The sequence below is a fragment of the Sorex fumeus genome, unplaced genomic scaffold (genome assembly GCF_029834395.1).
Source record: "Sorex fumeus unplaced genomic scaffold, SorFum_2.1 ptg000063l, whole genome shotgun sequence".
In the NCBI taxonomy this organism is placed as follows: domain Eukaryota; kingdom Metazoa; phylum Chordata; class Mammalia; order Eulipotyphla; family Soricidae; genus Sorex; species Sorex fumeus.
This window is the reverse complement of record NW_026606120.1, coordinates 51,300,021-51,320,212: the sequence shown is the minus strand read 5'-3', so window position 1 is coordinate 51,320,212 and position 20,192 is coordinate 51,300,021. Positions and strand designations below refer to the sequence as shown.

The 20,192-nt window shown below is 48.0% G+C and overlaps 1 protein-coding gene across 1 annotated transcript; it reads right to left on the bottom strand.

Moving 5' to 3' along the window:
* Positions 1 to 355: 355 nt before the first annotated feature.
* Positions 356 to 18,496, bottom strand: RNF135 (ring finger protein 135). The gene is made up of 5 exons (XM_056126515.1): positions 18,034 to 18,496; positions 12,751 to 12,894; positions 10,524 to 10,644; positions 2,496 to 2,585; positions 356 to 888 (listed from the first exon to the last, which is right to left on the bottom strand). The coding sequence occupies exons 1-5, from the start codon at positions 18,481 to 18,483 to the stop codon at positions 359 to 361; spliced, it is 1,335 nt and encodes a 444-aa protein (XP_055982490.1). The 5' UTR covers positions 18,484 to 18,496; the 3' UTR covers positions 356 to 358.
* Between the last annotated feature and the right edge of the window lie 1,696 nt (positions 18,497 to 20,192).

Here is a 20,192-nt window from a genome sequence, read left to right as displayed (position 1 = left end):
CAGTAACCCTGGGTCCCAGATGGCAGAGGCAGATCAGGAGAAAGTGACTGTCTTTCACCTCTCTACTTCACATGAGCCACCCATGGGGCCCACCGACATCAGTAGGATCAAAGAAGTATACGGGACACTAGGGATCGAACCTGGGTCAGCTGCATGCAAAGCAAGAGTCCTACTCCACTTTGGTTCAGGAATCAAATCTGGGCCAGCCACATATAAGGAATACACCTTAAACTTCTGTTCTATTTCCCTCGCCCCCAAGATTGATCCTCCTTTTATTGTTTTGTTGTGAGTAAAGTTTCTACCTTCTTTGAAGTAGAGAGAAAGATAGAGAAACCATGTTTTGACCCCAGAGGAATCTTTACATTTCCACTGGCCTTAGAGTGAGGAACTTTTCAGTCTCTAAGCCATATAGCCAGAAGGCAGGGTGCAGAGTATATAAGGGGGAGATGGGACATTCATACAGAAGTTTCTCCTGATCAGCTACTGAATAGAAGGCAAGCTTACATTCCTCCAGGTCCAGCCAGATGCCCACCACGCTGGGTCTGTCTGAGCCAAGGACTGTCTGCTTTTGCATGCACCACCCAGACAGCTGGTTGGTTCCCTTCCACTCGACACACCAGGAATCCAGGGTCCTTCCCAAGGTCTCATTACGGCTCATCCCCCTAGAAGCCACCCCGACACTCCAGTTGCTGCAGTGCTGAGTATCCACTTCCCAATACTGCTGTCCGGACGTGAAGGCCTGGGAACAGAACGCCTGGCAGACTGTGAACCTCTCAGGACCCCGGGGATAGGGCATCCGGTACTTAGACACCATCAGGGTCCGGCCATCCTCAGACACCTGCAGGCAGTCGCAGAGGCTCTTGTAGTCGAAGGTTAGATGAACGGCATCTGGGGAAAAACAAGGACACAGCTTGCCAACTTTGAACCCACTTGCTAAGAGGCCCTCACAGAGTACCTTTGTATCTTGGCTGTGATCATGTGTTGCTGATAGTGCATTAAATGGGAATGTCAACATTCCATTAATTTTATTTCTCTACTTACCCAACCATTGACCCTCTTTTAGTCCCTCTAAATTTCACCCAACAAAAAAATCAATTTCCTTTATCTTTGGACAACACCTGGAAGTTCTCAGGGCTTACTCCTAGCTCTGTGCTCAGGGATCACTCTTGGCAGTGCTTAAGGAAGCATAGGTGGTGTTGGGGGTCAAACCCCAACCAAACCTGGTGTGTAAGGAAAGCATCCTAACCCTTGTACTATCTAACTCTCAAAAGATCAATTCTTGGGGCCGGAGAGAGAGTACAGCGGGCTGGGTGCTAGCCTTGCATGTGACCGACCCAGGTTTCATCCTCAGCATTTTATATAATCTCTGAGTCCGCCCGGAGTGATTCCTGAGTGCAAATTAACCCCTTAGTGCTGCTGAGTGTGGCCCCCCCCAAAAAAAAAAACAATTTTCTTCCCAAGATTCTTAGTTTTTTTCTCTATTCTCTGATGATACCTGCCATCTTCTACTAATACAATAGTATTGTGATTGATGACCAGTTTATTTAGATCTTTCAAGTAAAACATAAACTTCTGATTTATCTTTCTACTGTTTCCTATGAGGGGGGTCAATAATTGCTAACACTGGGGCTGGAGCGATAGCACAGTGGGTAGGGCGTTTGCCTTGCATGCAGTCGACCCTGGTTCGAGTCTCAGCATCCCATATGGTCCCCTGAGCACTGCCAGGAGTAATTCCTGAGTGAAGAGCCAGGAGTAACACCTGTGCATCGCAGGGTGTGACACAAAGCAAAAAAAAAAAATTGCTAACACTCATAGAACACTTACTACTCTAGGCACACAGGTACCCATTTATGCATCGAACTCTGGTGACAATTCCATGAGAGAGGGAAATACTACTTTTATCTTGAACTTCTAGAATAGGACACAGAACCTGCGAAAGGGTGTGTGATTCCTGCAAGACTGCAGAATAGAAAGCAAAGGAACTAGGAGGCAAATCCAAGCAAGCTGATTCAAGGTGCAAAGACCCTTGCCCTCAAGAATGAGTCCAGACAGGGGCAGCAACACAAAGTACCTCCCCAGGACTGGGAGTGGCAGTTGGTGTTAGCAGTAGCTCCATGATGGATGCCTGAGCTCTGGGTGCTCATGTTTTCAACTTAGATAGCAGGGTGGGTGTCTCCAATCTCCTTTGTCTTTTGTTTGTTTTTGAGTGGGGGGACACACCCAGTGGCTTATTCCCTCAGAAGTCGGACATTCCAGTGGGGGTGGATCCTGGTGGGGATTAGGGGGCCTTCTGGGGAGACTGGGATCAAACCCAGGTCAACTGTATGCAAGGCAAGCCCCCTACATGCTATAAAATCACTCCAATTCCCCCTTTATCTTTGTAAGCAGTTCTGCAAGTAAGGAGCTAGGGAGGGAGAACTGGGGTTGTGAGCAGCAGAGATGGGCAAGTTCTTGCAGCCCCTCTCTGCAGCAGGCTGGGCACACTCTTCACTTACGTTGAGCAAAGCAGGAGGCCCTCTTAGGTGCAGAGTTCTTCTGGTCAGGAAGTGGACATGAAGTGGAAGATGGCGTTGCTGGGAGTTTCCCTGAGAAATAAACAGAATTAAGAGGAGGAGAAAGTTTAGGGCGGAAAAAAGCAATTAGGGGCCAGAGTACAGGAAATAGGGGGCTTCCTTATCTTGAGGAAGATCTTCCTTATCTGGGGCACCCAGTTAACATGGGTTTGAGTCCAGCCACCCCGCTTTGGACCCCCAAGTTCCCCAGGAGTGATCCATGAGCACGGAGCTCTGATCACTGTGCGGTCACTGTCACTGTCACTGTCCTCCTGTTGTTCATCGATTTTCTCGAGCGGGCCCAGTCTCCATCGGAGACTTTGTTGCTACTGTGTTTGGCATATCAAATACATCACGAGTAGCTTGCCAGGCTTTGCCGTGCGGGCGAGATACTCTCGGTAGCTTGCCAGGCTCTCCAAGAGGGGCAGAGGAATTGAACTCAGGTTGGCCATGTTGGCTGCTTGCAAGGCAAACGTCCTACCCCCTGTGCTATCACTCCAGCCCCACTGTGCGGTCAAGGCCAGAAAAACAAACAAACAAAACAAAACATGACTTGAGTGACACCCCCTGGCGATATTGTGAAATTCATCATAACTGTTGAAACCTCCTAATTTCATCACAATTTACTACAGTTGAGTCGTTACAGTTACTGTGTGACTGTTTGGTCCTGGGTAGCAGCCAAACACATAAAAGGAGTTCCAGAGTCTGCACTCTTCCCCCACTTGTTTTTGCTTTTTTTCTTGTTTTTCTTTTTGGAACCGAGTCACACCCAGCCATGGTCAGGGCTTACTCTGCTTCTGTGCTCAGGAATCACTCCTGGCTGGGTTCAGGACTCAACATGGGTTGCCGGGGCTTGAGCCTGGGTCAGCCACAAGCAAGGCAAGCACCTTACTGCCATAATGTCGTTCCAATCCTCTTCCCCCATTTGGATCTTAAAGTGATAACCAAATAAATGAACCTTAAGAGTTGACTGAGAAACATGAAACACACTCTGGGCAGGACACTTCAGTCCCATGAGCAAATGAGTTTACTTCAAGAAACCACACGAACCAGAGTGATAGTCAGTGGGTAAGATGTTTGTCTTACACACAGCTGACACGGGTTTGATCACCACCATCCCATATGGTCCCCGAAGCATTGCCAGGAGTAATCCCTGAGTGCAGAGCCAGGAGTAACCTCTGAGCATCTCTTTTGGGGTATGACCCAAAAAGCAAAAAAAGAAAAACCACATGTGGGACAGAAAGATAGTACAGTGGATATAGGGCACTTGCTTTGCATGTGGCTGACCCCATTCTGTCCCCAGCACCACCGAGCATCCCCCACACCCTCACCAAGAGTTATCCCTGAATACAAAGCCAGGAGTTTTCCCTGAGTCCCATGAGTGTAGTTCCCCCCTCAAGAAAATAATAAATTCAGTGGGTACCACTGTTCTTACTGTTCTTCTAGTGAGCTCATACAATATTTATTTACTGTTAATCATTAATCACAGTTGTTTGTCAAATTATTTGGTTTGGGGTCAATACCTGATGGTGCTCAGAGGTTACATCTGGATTAGTGCTCAGGAATCATGCCTGGCAGTGCTCAGTGAGCTACATGTGGTGCCAGGGATCAAACTGGGATCCTGCCAATGAAAGGCAAGTGCCTTACACCCTGTAGTGTATCTCCAGTTCTTCACAGTTTTTAAAAATATTTGGAAGACCTACTAATTTTCTCTTTCTTCCTGTCTTCCTCTTCTTTGTCCTCTAACTTTTTAGCTAATCCAAGATTTCTTTTATTGTTGGGAAAAATAATTTAAACTTGATTGGTTCTTTATTCCATTCTTACTTTGGACAAAATGGCAGCCTACCAAATGTAACCTGCCCACACGGCAGAGTCTGGCAAACTCCCTGTGGTGTACCCAATATGCCAAATACCAGTAACAATGATGGGTCTCATTCTCCTAACCCTGAATGAGCCTTGAATCTCTGGGCTAGGATGAAGGAGACGTTACTGGGGCCTGCTCGAGGCAATCGACAAACAACAGGATGGTTGTGATCGTGATCATGGTTCTTTACTATACTTAGGGGGGAAATGACGAATGATGTTTATTAAAATGTTAGTAACAGGGGCATGGTGCCACCAGCAGGTCAATCTGTACCTGTGAGGCGAGTGCATCAGCAGCCTCATGGTGCTTTCAGACTTCCAGATACCCCAAAATTGCTGCTGTGCCTTTGGCCAGACCCCAAAAACTTGGGGCAAAGTTTACCAAGAAAGTAAACGGCCAAAAGTTAGGTATGTGGGAAACACACCCACAAACCACCTCCGGCTCAGCTATATAATTGGAGGCAAGGCCTCTTTGGTTCCTGATTGAATTGCTTAATGGACATGATCCCAGAGACTCAGAAACGAATCTCAGAACCCAGTGGCTTTAGGTAGAAATGCGTCTGGTCTCTGCAGTAGGCTACCGGTGCTGGGCCAACCCAGGTGGGAATAGGTTTCGTGCCTTGGCTTGTTCCCCTGGCGGCCCAGTGGCCGCCATCCGTCTGAGGCCACTGGATATTCACATTTGGGCCGCCAGTGATGAGACACACAGGGCCTCACGGGATGGGGGTGGAACCGGGCTTGTCCTCCCCACCCCAACGAGACCCCAAGTCATCGCCCACGAATGGCCTCTCTGGCTCCTGATCAAGCTGTTTAACAGCCATGATCCCAGAGACTCAGAAACAAATCTCAAAACCCAGTGGCTTTTGGCAGAAATGCATCCAGACTCCACAGTACGTTACTGTCGCCGGGCCACCCCAGGGAGGAAAGAGTGTTGTCCCTACGCCTGCTCCCTCTTGGCGACTTGGTGGCTGTCATCCTCCAAAGGCCATTGGGCAGTCAGGCTTGGGCCCGCAGTGATGAAACTTGTTGGGCCTCACGGGATGGGGGGGAGGGGGGAGCCGGGTCTGTCCTCCCCCCCACCCCAACAAGACCCCAAGTCATCGCCCACAAACGGCCTCTCTGGCTCCTCATCAAGCTGCTCAACGGCCATGATCCCAGAGACTCAGGAGCAGATCTCGAAACCCAGTGGCTTTTGGCAGAAATCCCTCCAGATTTAAGTGTTAAAATTTCGGAATTTCAAAACCACATGGCCCTACTACAGCCACACCACATCATATGTTATTCATAACCAGCAATAGAACACAAATTGTCTATTGTTGCCTTTTCAGCAGATCTGAGTGTTGGTGTAAAATCTCAAATAATGGTGGGTCTGATGTCAAAATAGTGAATGTCATCAAAGTAGAGAGAGAATAATGTGGAAATCATCTGCCCCACAGGCAGGGGGAGGGTGTGGGATGGGGATATACTGGGATTTTTGGTGGTGGAGAATGGTCACTGGTGAAGGTACGGGTGTTTCATTGTATGACTGAGACTTAGATCCAAAAGCTTTGTAACTGCTCTCACGGGGATTCAATAAATAAAATTATAAAAAGTGGAAAAAAAAAGTAAGGTGGAGTTCATGCACAATTCAATCAGCTAATCAGTGGCTGAATAAATAGCAGTACTCCTACAAAAAAAATAATAAAATGTTAGTAACTATTAAATAAAACATTAGTAACTATTACAGAGGAATACTGTGCTACATTCAACTTTCTTTTTGTTTTTTTGGGTCACACCCAGAGGTACTCAGGGGTTTCTCGTAGCTCTGAACTCATCACTAACTGACAGTGCTCAGTGGACCGTATAGGACGCTGGGGATCGAACCCAGTTGGCAGCATGCAAGGCAAGAACCCTATCCACTGCACTATTGCTCTGGCCCCAATGTTCAGCTTTCTGAGTATGAAGCTGATTGCTTATCAACTGTTTGTGATAGTTTTTTTCGCTTTTTTTTGGGGGGTCACACCCAGTGACGCACAGGGCACAGGGGTTACTCCTGCACTCAGGAATTACCCCTGGCGGTGCTTAGGGGACCATATGGGATGCTGGAAATCGAACCCGGGTTGACTACATGCAAGGCAAACACCCTACCCGCTGTGCTATTGCTCCAGCCCTCACTTTTTTGTTTTTGGCATCACACCCAGTGGTGCTCACACTTTACTCTTGACTTTGCACTCAGGGATCACTTCTGGTGGTGCTCAGAGGACCATGTGCAAAGCCGAGAATCAAATTGTGGTTGGCCGCATGCAAGCAAGTGCCTTAACTTCTATACTATCTCTCTGCATCCTTTCTTTTCTTTTTTTTTTTTTTGTTTCTTTTAGTGCTGCTAGGAAGCTACTCCTGACTCAGGGCTCAGGGGCCACTCCTGGAGTGCTTTGGGACCATGCATTACAGAGGATCACACCTGAACTTACTGAATGCAAAACTTGTGCTCAACCCAATAATTTTAGGGGTAGGATGCTTTTTTGGGGGGTCACACCCAGCAATGCTCAAGGGTTACTCCTGCCTCTGCACTCAGGAATTACTCCTGATGGTGCTTGGGGAATCATATGGGATGCTGGGGATTGAACCCAACTGAAAATTATGCACATTGGCCATGTGCAAGGAAAGTGCCCTACCTGCCGTACTATCACTCCAGCCCCTCAACCCATTAATTTTTGTTTGCTCAGTTTTTTGAGGGGTGGAAGCCACACCCAGTTGTGCCAAGGTTTACTCTTGACTCTATGCTCAGGGCTCAGGGGACCATATTGGGTGCCAGGGATCAATCCCTGCTGGTTACGTGTAAGGCAACAGCCCTACCTGTTATACTATCTCTTCAGCTCCCTTTTTGTTTTGGGGTAGGGCCCCCAATGAGCTATCTCTCTGGCCCCCTTGAGACTTATTTTCAAAGTTGCTAGCTCTGCAGCTGGGCAATGGGCCCTCAATTCTGCATTGTTCTTAGCAATGAGTGTTCTCAGCCACACCTTGAAAACACTATTCTGTTCAGGCTGTGTGATTTCCGCAGCAGCTGTGGCCTGGACTTACAGGGATCAAAGAAAATCATTGTGAAGAGGCAATCAGACTGTTGGCAACTGTTGAGGTTCTGTTCTGGGGAATAACTAAACAACTGTCTTAAAAACAATCCTCTGAAGACTACAGGGAACTTTGTTTCAGGAAATAGGGATAGATATACAAATCTTTTATTTTAAAAAATAAAAGCTGGACACAAATAAAAGCAAAACATGTGACTGGAAAGAAAGTATAGAGGGTAGGGCACTTGCCTTGTACACATCAGACCTGGGTTTGATATCCAGCACTCCATAAGGTCCCCCGAGAACTGCCAGGAATAATTTCTTTGTTTTGGGGCTGCACTGGGTGATACTCAGGAGTTACTCTTGTTTTGGCACTCAGGATTTACTCCTGGCCGTGCTTAGGGTCCCTATGGGATGCCAGGGATCGAACCTGGGTTGGCCACGTACAAGGCAAATGCTCTACCCACTGTACTATCGATCCAGCCCCAAATTCCTGAGTTCAGAGCCAAGAGTAGCCCCTGAGCATTGCCAGGTGTGACAGATAATAATATAAAATAATAATTTCAAAGGACCCACACATAAGCTTTAAACAGATAATTCATGGAGGCATGTAGATTAAAAGTATGAAATACTCAAATGTATGGAATATTATGGAATTAAATGTATGGAATTTAAGGTATGGAATACTCAAATATCGCTTTTCATCCCATTAGATTATCACACATATAAAAACATTTGACAGAGTACCCAGGTGGCGGACTCTGAGAACACACATTTCTCTTGTGAGAGTGTAAACTGATACAACCCACCTCGTGGGTAATATGGCATCAAACATTAAAATTATGTTAATTTAAATTTTAATTATGAGAGGGGTCAGAGCAATAGTATAGCAAGTGGGATACTTGCCTTGCAAGCCACCAACCTGGGTTCAATCCCCAAAACCCATGAGGTCCCTTGAACTCACCAGGACTAATCCCTGAGCACAGAGCCAGGAGTCCTGAGCACAGGTAGGTACGGCCCAGAAACCAAAAACAAACAAAATTACAAAGAGGGGCCAAAGAACTAGTACAGGGGGTAAAGCACCTGCCTTGTAAGCAGGAGATTCCCCATTCAATCCCCAGCACTGCATATGGTCCCCAAAATATTTCCATGAAGGACCCCCTGAATACCACCAAGTGTGTGATGTAAAACAAAAATTACAAATGAGGTGGGTCATGGATGTGGCTCAGTGGTAAAGTTGCATACTTTGCCTTTGTGAGACCCTGGGATCAACCACTGGAATTACAAAACCAAATAATATTACAAATGAATTTATATTATGACTCAGCAACCTTATCAGCAGTTTATTTATTTATTTATTTTAATTTAATTTTCTTTGTTTGGTTTTTGGGTCACACCCAGAGATGCTCAGGGGTTACTCCTGGCTCTGCACTCAGGAATCACTCCTGGCGGTGTTTGGGGGATTATATGGGATGCTGCGGACTGAACCCAGGTCGACCCTGTGCAAGGCAAAAGTCCTATCCGCTGTACTATCATTCCGGCCTCCAGTTTATTTATTTTGTTATTGGGGCCAACAACCATCAATGCTCAGGGCTTACTCTTGGCTCTGCACTCAGGGATCATTCCTGGCAGTGTTGAAGAGATGATAAGGGGTGCCAGGGATTAAACCCAGATCAGCCACATATGAGACAAATGCCCTACCCACTGTACTATCTCTCTAATCCCCTATTTATTTATTTTCAGTATTTTATGTATGTTTTACATTTCCCTGTTCTTACCTAAATTTCATCTGCACCCATTTAAAATGATACATGTACAAGTTATTGACTTTAACATTGTAATTGAAAGCAGTTGACAACAGACATGTATTTATCAGTATAAGACTAGGTAAATAAACGTTGGCAAAGTCCTAAGTTAGACTAGTATGCAGGGCTGAAGCAATAGTACCGCAGGTAGGGCATTTGCCTTGCATGCAGCTGACCTGGGCTCAATTCCCAGCATCCCAGCATCCTATATGGGCCCCCGAGCACCGCCATGGAGTAATTCCTGGGTGCAAAGCCAGGAGTAGCCCCTGTGCCTTGCCGGGTGTGACCCAAAAAAAGAAAAAAAAGAATAGTATGCAGCTGTAAAAGAGAAAGCACTTAAAATACTATTTCCAAAGGTTTCAAGATATATTAAAGAAAATGTCAATAATGTCAATAGTGTTTGTACTCAAACACTTGCATGCATTAACATGATTGAGACCAAGTCACTCACATGGGCTATACTCATAGTCATATGACAAAGTTTATTTGGTAAAGCAATGGCTAAAATAGAGGCTGAAGGGGGCCCAGTGATAGTACTGTGGAGAGGGCGATTGTTTTTCACTTGGCCTATCTGGGTTCAATTTCTGGCATCTCATTTGGTGCCCCAAGAACTGCCAGGAATAATTCGAGTGCAGAGCCAGGAGCAACCTGTGAGCATCACCGGGTGTGACCCAAAAAGAAAATAAAAAAACTAAAACTAAACTAGGGCTGGAGCAATAGCACAGCGGTAGGGTGTTCGTCTTGCATGCGGCTGGCCCGGGTGACCCGGGTTCGATTCCTCTGCCCCTCTCGGAGAGCCCATCAAACTACCGAGAGTATCTCACCTGCACGGCAAAGCCTGGCAAGCTACCCGTGACGTATTTGATATGCCAAACACAGTAACAACAAGTCTCACAATGGAGACGTTACTGGGCCCGCTTGAGCAAATCGATGAACAATGGTAGGCAGGTGACCCAAAAATAAAATAAATATTGCTTAGCAGATAACTCAGATAAGCAACGAGTTAGCAAATTCAGTGTTCATTCTGGGCTTATGGGCCTTAGCAGAAAGCATCAAAGGATGAAGAGCCCAGTGATACTTCACACCTCCAGCCACATCCAACCACATCCTGCCACAAAAATACTTGTGCTGACTCCTGCCACCTTCATAACTCCATAGGGAACCCCACAAGGATAATGCAGGAAGAAATCCGGACTCGTTCAAAATCAAGTTACCCTATTCCCCCAATCCTTCTCCACCAAGTAACAACAGCTCACCAACAGGTTGTTCTTCAAAGGTCTCCTTGCGCTTGAAGTTCTCTTGTAATTTCCCCTGGATCTCTTCCAGTTGGTGCACATAAAACTGCAATTTCTTTCCACGTGTCTCAAAAGTGTCTTGCTTTGGAGAGGTCAAGGGAAGGTCAATGCCATCAGAAAAATCTTACTGATTCATCACATAAAACATCGACACATGAAAGTCTCCTAAAGTTGAATCAATGGGAACCGAGTGATAGTACAGTGGCCTTGCACGTGACCAACCTGGGTTTGATCCCCAGCATCCATATGTTCAGCACTGCCAGGAGTGATTACTGAGTGTAAAGCCAGGAGTAAATCCCTGAGCATCATCAGGTATGATCCAAAGAAGGGGGAAAAATATTGAATCAGATAGGGGCCAGGGTGATAGTACAGTGGGTCGGGTGCTTCTTTTCGTGCGGGAGACCTAGGTTCAATCCCCAGCATCCCATATGGTCCCCTGAGCTCACCAGAACCAGAAGTCAACCCCTGAGCACTGCCAGGTGTGGCCCAGAAACAAACAAAAGCATCATACAGCGATACTTCAGTGGATAGGGTGCTTGCCTTGCATGAGGCAGACGCAGATTTTATCCCTAGCAACCCATCTGATCCCCAAAGCACCACCACGTGTAATTTCTGAGCAACTCTGTGGGGCCTAAAAACCAAAAGAGAGAAAGAGACACACAGAGAGAATATATCTAATAGTACATCCCATTTCTACCACACAACTACATGCAACTATAATTTTCCACTTATTTCCCTAACAAAGTTTTTATTTGGCGGGGAGGAGAGCTCATACCCAGTAGTATTCAGGGTTTACTCTTGGCTCTGCACTCAGAAATCACTCCTAGAAGACTCAGGGGGGCTATGTGGAGTGCCAGGGATTGAACCTGGGTCACCTGCTAGTAAGGCAAACACCGTACCCCCTGTGCTGGCCCCCCCAAAAGTTTTAAAAACATAAATAGGCCCTCATAATTCAGACTAAAGCAATCTGGAATCTTGCAGAGCATAGTCAAAATATCAAAGACTACTTATTTGCAGATGTGTGGTAGAATTATGGATGATTTTCATTTATTTTCTTGAAATTGCTATGTAGTTTCTTGTGAGATATGTAAACTATTTATTTCTTAGACAATAAAAGATATTTAAAATATTTAAAATCTAAGACTGGGAATATGGTTCAAGCAGTCAAGTGCTCGCTTAATCTGCCTGAGTCCCTGAGTTCTATCCCCAGTCCCTCATGCATGGCCCATTGAACACCCCCAGATGAAGGCCTAGTGCCAGTGTCACCCTCAAGTCCCATCCCCACTCCCAGCTCATGCCCCTAGCACTGCAGGGATGGGATGAGCACTAGTAATGACCCAAATCTAGGGCTGGGGGAGATAAGTCTATAAGATAGCACTGTAGCACTGTCCTTCCATTGTTCATTGATTTGCTCGAGCAGGCACCAGTCACGTCTCCATTGTGAGACTTGTTGTTACTGTTTTTTGGCATACTGAAAGTGAGGTGAGGTGATTTGTTACTGTTTTTGGCATATCGAATACTGTTTTTGGCATATGGAATGCAGGCGGGATACTCTCGGTAGCTTGCCTGGCTCTCTGAGAGGGACGAAGGAATCGAACCCGGGTCAGCCACGTGCAAGGCAAATGCCCTACCCACTATAGGGCTTAAGTGGTGTAGGGCTATCACTCCACCCATAAGTCCATAAAATAAGGGTTTACAAAATAAATAAGCCAGATAGGAGCTGAGATAACCCAGACTTAAACTTCTCTCCTCACTTCACTTTCTGAAGCCCCTGCCTCAGGAAAGAGACTGGAGAGAGATTAGGACATTGCATCTTCCCACTAGCAGCTCATCCTTTTTCTTTTTTTAATTTTTTAAATTTTTTGTTTTTAATTAGTGAATTACCATGAGGCACAGTTACAGGCTTACAAACTTCCGTGCTTGCGTTTCAGTCATACAATGACCCATCCCTCCACCCGTGTCCATTTTCCACCATTAATGGTCCCAGCATCCCTCACACCACCTCCCACCCTGTCCCCTCCACCCCATCCCGTGGCAGGGCATTGCCTTTTGCTCTTTCTCTCTTTTGAGGCGTTGTGGTTTGCAATAGAAGTATTAAGTGGCCATCATGTTTGGTCTATAGTCTACTTAGCAGCTCATCCTTGGAGCTCCCAGGGAAGCTGCCCCTTGCCCTCCCCCGGAGGCTCACCACGTCCAGGGGGTTTGGTTCATCCTCTGGTCCAGGTTGTAGGTATTGTGCCTCCTTTTGAAGGTTCCTGGAAATATCTATAAGCTGTTCCACCAACTCTGTCAGCTCCAGACCGACCGTAGAATTGCTCTGCTGGGCCACTGGCTTTGGAAAAAAAAAAAAAAAAAAGCAAAGCAGAGACAAGGAATGAAGATTCGTGGGAGAGAGCATGCTTGGCGCTGGGAAGGCCCTGAGACTGATACCCAGCACAGCAGAAACAATAAAATGCAACTAGGGATAGCCAGGGGGAGCAGTAAACACTGAATAAAGGCAAGGACAAACCCCATACCACACCTGCTTCCCTCAACTGCTCTGCGTCTAGACTTAAGCTCAAATAGTACAGCGGGGAGGGTGCCTTGCATGCAGCCGACCTGAGTTCAATCTCCGAATTCAATCCCTGGCATCCCAGATTGTCCCCCAAGCATTGTCAGGGGTGTGTGTTTTTTCTGAGTGCAGAGCCAGGAGTACCCCTGAGCATCACTTTTTATTCACGTTTGTTTCCTTGTGGGGCAAACTCGGTGATGCTCCCAGTATGGTGCTCAAGAGCCCACGTAGTGCTGGGGCTTGATCACTGGGTTTCCAAATGCAAAATATGCTCTAGCCCTTTAGAGCCAGGACCTGGATCCTGAGGGAAGAGAGAGGAGAGCCCGGAGGTTTGGCAGTGCAGAGGCTGAGAAGGCAAGTGTCTCTGGCTTATACAAGAGATGGTCTCTCCTTCCTGCTTCAGTCATGAAGGATTTCCCTACTGCCCCTTCTGAAAGGATCTTGGAGACTTGAAACAGACTTTGTTTATAAGTGGATGGTCATGGAGAGTATCACGCTAAGTGAAATGAGTCAGGGAGGGACAGACATAGAAGGGACAGACATATATTTCACTCATTTGTGGAATATAAAATAACATAATTTGAGACTGATACCCAAGGACAGTAGACCCAAGGATTAGGAATATTGTTCCATGGTTGGAAGCCTGCCCTAATGAGCTCGGGGAGAAGGCAGCTGGAATAGAGACGGGATCACTAAGTCAATGATGGTTGGTGGGATCGCTTGGGATGGGAGATGTGTACTAAAAGTAGATAAAGGACTAAACATGATAGCCTCTCAGTATCTATATTGCAAACCATAATGCCCAGAAGTAGAGACAGAGTATGGGCGAAATTGTCTGCCATGGAGGCAGGAGGAGGGTTGGGATGGGTGGGGGAAGATACTGGGAACACTGGTGGTGGAAAATTAGCACTGGTGGAGGAATGGGTGTTCAATCATTGTATGACTAAAACTCAAAAATTAAAGATTTGTAACTGTATCTCATGTTGATTCAATAAGAGAGAAAGAAAGAGAAAGAAATAATGAAAAAAAGAAAGAGAAAGAAAGAAAAAGAAAGAAGGAAAGAGAGAGAAATAATGAAAAAAAGAGAGAGAGAGAAAGAAAGAAAGAAAGAAAGAAAGAAAGAAAGAAAGAAAGAAAGAAAGAAAGGGACTTCGTGGATGCAAGCCCTTTATATGGACAGCCTCCTCAGTGAGGACATTTTCTGCTCAGAGTGCAAACAATTCCACTTAAAGAGCTAACAGTTTTTGGTTTCTGGGCCACACCCAGCTATGCTCAGGGATCTGTGCTCAAGTACCGCTTAGGGGATCATACGCTACAAGTGCCCTGCCTGCCTCCTATACTATGGCTCTGGCCCTCCACTAAAGAGCTTAATCTGCTCAGTTGCCTGAGGGGGAGAGGGAGTAGGTGCTGCCACCTATATATTCTGGCAACAACCACCTCAGACCTAGGAACTCTCAGCAGAGGCAGGTTAAACCCGATCCCCAGGGAGAATCTGATACTGTCTCCTACTGGGGTCTTGTGTGGAATCACAGAAATAGATGGTTACCATTAACCCCACAATAAGCCAGTCTCTATAACCATATTTCATTTTGTATTTATGCTGGTACCTCAAAAGCTCAAATGACCCAGGATCTTATTCCTTTCTAAAAACCTATGATATTCCTCAAAACTGTAGGTTTGGGGATATGGTGCTGCCAGCAGGTCAACCCGTACCTGCAGGGCGAGTGCATCAGCAGCTTGATGGTGCCTTCAGATTTCTAGATACCCCAAAATTGCTGCTGTGCCTTGGCCAGACCCCAACAACTTGGGGCCAAGTTTACCAAGAAATTAAACCGTCAAAAGTTAGGTATGTGAGAGCCACACCCACAAGCCACCTCCATCGGGCTCAGCTATATAAGCTCACTTACTGGCCTTATTTCAGAGACCCATATATCTCGAAAGAGATCAAAAGATGCAGTTAGTGTCAGTGGCATGAAGGTAAGCGAGAACTCATGACTGAGATCTCCAGGTCCACTAGGATAGGGACTGGGCCTCCTCTTCATAGGCCCCCAGTTTTCCAGAAGCTTGGCAGTCACACCCACAAACTGTGTCCCCCCGCCCCCCCTGCCCACACCATGTAATCTCATCAAAGGCCAAGATCCAGAGACTATAAACTAAAGCTGCTCCCGGAAGAGAATGACAACAGAATTTCCTGAACATTATATTCTACCCATAACAAGCAATACAAAACAAATCGTCTAGCACTGCCTTTTCGGCAGGTTTGAGTGGTGTGTGGGACTGATCTGGAAATATCGAATGTAACCAAAGTAGAGAGAGAGAGTATGGGGGAATTGTCTGCCACACAGGCAGGGGAAGAGTTGGAACGGGGCGGGTGGGGGGGTTACTGGGAATTTTGGTGGTGGAAAATGCGCACTGGTGAAGGGATGGGTGTCTGATGACTGTATGGCTGAAGCTCAAACATGAAAACTGTGTATCTCACGGTGAATCAATAAAAAGGGGAGAAAATAATAATAAATAAAATTAACATTATGAATGAAAAAAATTAATGTGGAGATCATGCCCAATTCAATCAGTTTAATCAATGGCTGAGTAAACAGCAGTACTCCTACATCATTAAAAAAAAAAACAGTAGGTTTTTTTAAATTATTGGAGGAGGGGGCAAAGGGGTGATTGGGTCACACCTGGTGGTGCTCTGCTTACTCCTGGTGGTGCTTAGGGGACCACAGGTAGTGCTGGGGATTGATTTGGGGTTGGCCACATGCAAGGCAAAAAACATAACCCCTACACTACCTCTCAGGCCCCAGTATTACAGGTGCTTTAGGAACTATAATCACACTATTTTATCTGTTATTTTAGTTATGGGGCCATACCTAGGAATGCTCAGGGCTTATTCCTGGTTCTATACTCAGGAATGACTTGGGGGACCAGATGGGATTCCAGGGATCCTGGTTGGCCACTTGCAAGGCAAATGCCCTACCCACTGTACTATCTCTCCAGCCCCAAATCGTGCTCTTTTTAAAGAGGGATGTGGGGGCCTAGAGGAATAATACAGTGGTTTATAAAATACCTATCTGGTAAGTGTAAGCCCATGAGTTCAGTCCCCAGTACCCCCCATGCTCCAAGCACAATCCTGATAGCTCTGCTGTTTCTGATCTCCAGGTAATTTCTGCCCAATTGTGTGTGACTATCCAACTAAAGGGCACTGATGCCTGACAAACACCACTAAAAAAATGTGTGGGCCCCACAGCCAGGAATTTTTACTTTTAAGGAGGGTGTGTGAGCACTGCAGTGACCTCTGGTTGAGCTCTATAACCAAAAAGTTCGTGAACATTGCAAGTCAAGAGCATGACCCTGTGAGCACCTGTGCAAGCAGCATAAAGAAGTGAAGCCCTGGGGCTGGAGCAATAGCACAGCGGGTAGGGTGTTTGCCTTACATGCAGCCAACATGGCCGATCCAGGTTCGATTCCCAGCATCCCATAAGGTCCCCCAAGCACTGCCAGGAGTAATTCCTGAGTGCACGAGCCAGAAGTAACCCCTGAGCATTGCCGGGTGTGACCCAAAAAGAAAAAAAAAAAAAAGAAGAGAAGCCCCTGGGGCTGGAGAGAGACTACAGCAGACAGAGTGCTTGCCTTGCATGCGGACAACAAAGGTTCAACCCCCAGCATCCCATATGGTCCCCTGAGCACTGCCAGGAGCGATTCCTGAGTGCAGAGCCAGGAGTAAGCCCTAAGCACCACTGATGTGACCCCAAAACCAAAATGATACAAGTTCAGCAAAATACTTTAAAGATGTTATTTAAGTACATATGAATCCTAGGGGGAGCTGCACCCAGTGGAACTTTGGGCTAACTCCTCGCCTTAGTATAATCCCAGATAAGTGTTGAAGGGGGACCCAGCACGTTGCAAATCTGCAGAGATTTGAGAGAAGGACGTTTTGCTTATTTTTCAGTTCTTACCATTAAGAAAATTTCTGTCATCAACTAGCTAAACCAAAGCAAGGAAGAGAGAGACATCAGTGGCTACACACGCATGACAAGGAATAGTCTTCGCAAGAAGAGTTTGACTATGTCACCAAACAAAGGGACTACAATTAAGAACACATGTGCCAGAGTGATAGGACAGTTAGTGGAGTGCTTGCCTTGCATGAACCTGACTGGGGTTCAATCTCCAGCATCCCATATGATCCCCTGAGCCAGCGGGAGTGATCCCTAAGTGCAGAGTCAGGAGTAAGCCTGGAGCATGGCTGGGAGTGACTCAAACACCAAACAAATAAGTAAATAAATAAAGCAAGCTATGAACAACAGTTTAGCTAGTCTTGTTAAGCTAAACAGAATTCCCCTCTGGCCAAGCAATTCCAGCCCTCAGTATTTATCCAGTAAAAGTAAAAAGTAAAGGCCCTCCCGTTGATCATCGATTTGCTCGAGCGGGCCCAGTATTTATCCAAAGAATCGAAAATAGGGGGCTGGAATACTAAGCTATCAATGTCCAATATTACAGGAACCAAGAGGTGGAAATAATTCAAATCCCCCGACTGGGGGATGCCGGAACAATGCAAAATGATTCAGCCAGAAAAACGGGAAAAAGCATAACAACGGATGCAGTCGTTGTGTCATCGTATGATATAAAACGAACCAAAATATTCGTGAAATGATCATGCTAAGAAAAAAAAAAAAGCCGGGGCTGGAGCACTACTAGTAGAGCGGTTAGGGCGCTTGTCACGCAGGAGGCTTTGATTCCTGGCGCCCTCCGACTAGGGTCCCCCAAGCGCGTCCAGGAGTGATCCCTACGTGGCAAACCGTGCTCCGAGCGAGCGAGGGCCCCCCGGGGAGGCGTAGGAAAGGAGCCGCGAGCCAGAAACCGCGGGGCAGCAGGTGGGCAGCGTTGGGGGGGGAGAGGCGGGGAGGGACGGGGCTTCCCGGCTTCGCTGGAGGCGGTCGAGGGGGCGTCTAACAAGTGGGCGGAGGCAGGAAGCGGCGGGGGCGAGGAGGCGGGGCACGCGCGCGGGCGCGGCGGGCCGTGGGCAGCGGGCAGCAGCGGGCGGCGGGCAGCGTGCGGCGGGCGCGTCCCTACCGGCGCGGGCGGCGCGGCGGGCGGGGGCCCCGCGCGGCGGTACTTGTCCGTGAGCTCCTGCAGCAGCGGGTTCTTGCGCAGCGCCAGCGGGGCCGGCCAGTCGTCGCGGCAGGTGGGGCACCAGCTCGGACGGGCCCCCGCGCCCCGCCCCTTCGCCCACAGCTCCCGCAGGCAGTCCCGGCAGAAGCTGTGCCCGCAGGGCAGCGTGGTGGGCCCTTTGAGCAGCTCCTGGCAGATGACGCAGCCCAGGTCCTCCTCGGCCAGCCACACGGGCACCGGGCCCCAGCCCACGCCCGCCATGGCCACGGGCCGCCCGGCGCGGAAGCGGGAAGTCGGCGGCGGCGGCGGCTCCGCCCTCCCCCGCCCTCCCTCTTCTCTCCCTCCCCCTCCCTCTCCCCTTCTTTCGCCTCTCACTCCCCTCCTCCCTCCTCTCCCTCCCCTCTGTCTCTCCCCTCCTCTCTCCCCCCTTTCTCCTTCCCTTTCCTTCCCCTTTTTCTCCCTCCCTCTCCCCTACCCCTCGTCCTCCCTTCTTCCCCCTCTCTTTTCCTCACCCCACCTTCTCTCTCCTCTCCCCCTCCCCTCTACCTCTCCCCTTCCTCTCCGCTTCCCTCTCCCCTTCACTTTCTTTCTTCCTCTTCCTCCCTCTCCATCCCCCACCCCTCAGGAAATCAGCTTGCCCCAGGCACTAAGAATCTGCCAACCTTGGACCCAGTTTCCTTTAACTTGATGTCTCCCTGATACCACCTCATTAACAGGCAACCTCAAGAACCCTTAGGAGGGGCCAGAGCACTACTAGTAGAGCGGTTAGGTCACTGTGATAGCACAGTAGGTAGGGCATTTGCCTTGCACGCGGCCAACCTGGGTTCGATCCCCGGCATCCCATATGGCCCTCCAAGCATCACCAGGAGTAATTCAGAGCCAGTAGTAACCCCTGAGCGTTACCGGGTGTGACCCAAAAAGAAAAAAAGAACCCTTAGGAGAAAGAGAGGTAGGCGGGCAGATTAGGGAAGCGCCCCCATGGCAATCACCTAGCACTAAGGGCCTCCAGACCCACCTTGTGACTACAGCAACTAAAACCTGACTGGGCATTTATCTGGAGCTAGCTCAGAGCAGAGAGGGCTAGACACACCCTCTAAGAGAAGCCAGGGGAACAAAGGTCAAAGGAATTTCAAAGAAAACCATCCCAACTCTCTAACACCCTTGGTAACCACCCCTAGCAATAGACTCTTACCTAGCTAGAAGGCCCCACGTGGGGCAGTTTGGGGAAAACCCTCTTAAAAAGGAAGAATGTGCATATGTTGCCTGAGCTCATGTGGTGCTTGTGCCCATGCGAGAGAACTTTTTTTTTTTCCTTTTTGGGTCACACCCAAGGATGCTCAGGGGTTACTCCTGGCTCTGCACTCAGGAATCACTCCTGGTGGTTCTTGGGGGGCCATATGGGATGCCGGGAATTGAACCCGAGTCGGCCGTGTGCACGGCAAACACCCTCCCCGCTTACCAGTGCTCTGTCCTCACGTGACAGAGCTCTTGTGTGGTCTCAGCACATGTGTCGCCTGCATCTCCCCTCTTGAGATGTGTGCAGGGGCACTCTCTACCTTTGGAGAAGCCCACATTCTCTCTTGAGCACATTACTTTCTCCCTTTCCCCCCCCTCCTTTCCCTACCCCAAAGCCTCCAAATAAAAGTTGTTTTTACTTCTCTGCTTATATCCTGAAATTCTTTTCTGTAAGAAGGACAAAGACCCTGGAGGCGTGGGTGAAAGGACTGACTTCTCCTTTCCTGCAAAAAGCAATTCCTCGCTCTAACCTGAGTCCATGATTCCCCAAGAAATCGGGTGGTGGGGATTAATTGCTTTGCAAGAAGGTCAAGTGGGTTTCAGGTGTGGCTTGCCGACCACCTGGTGGGGCTGGTGGGGCTCTGGGCCATGCCGCACAGGGGCTCATGGCGAACTTTCTCAGCCGGTCCTGGGTGGCCAAAGTGGATGGGGAGAAAGTGGCCATCTCTCTCCTC

Coding starts and splice junctions, on each gene's coding strand:
- RNF135 (XM_056126515.1), bottom strand. CDS start 18,483: ATGGCGGGCGTGGGCTGGGGCCCGGTGCCCGTGTGGCTGGCCGAGGAG. Junction 12,895..18,033: donor CCTCGACCGCCTCCAGCGAA/GCCGGGAAGCCC, acceptor TTTTTTCCAAAG/CCAGTGGCCCAGCAGAGCAA. Junction 889..2,495: donor GGCCTCCTGCTTTGCTCAAC/GTAAGTGAAGAG, acceptor GTTTTTCCCCAG/ATGCCGTTCATCTAACCTTC.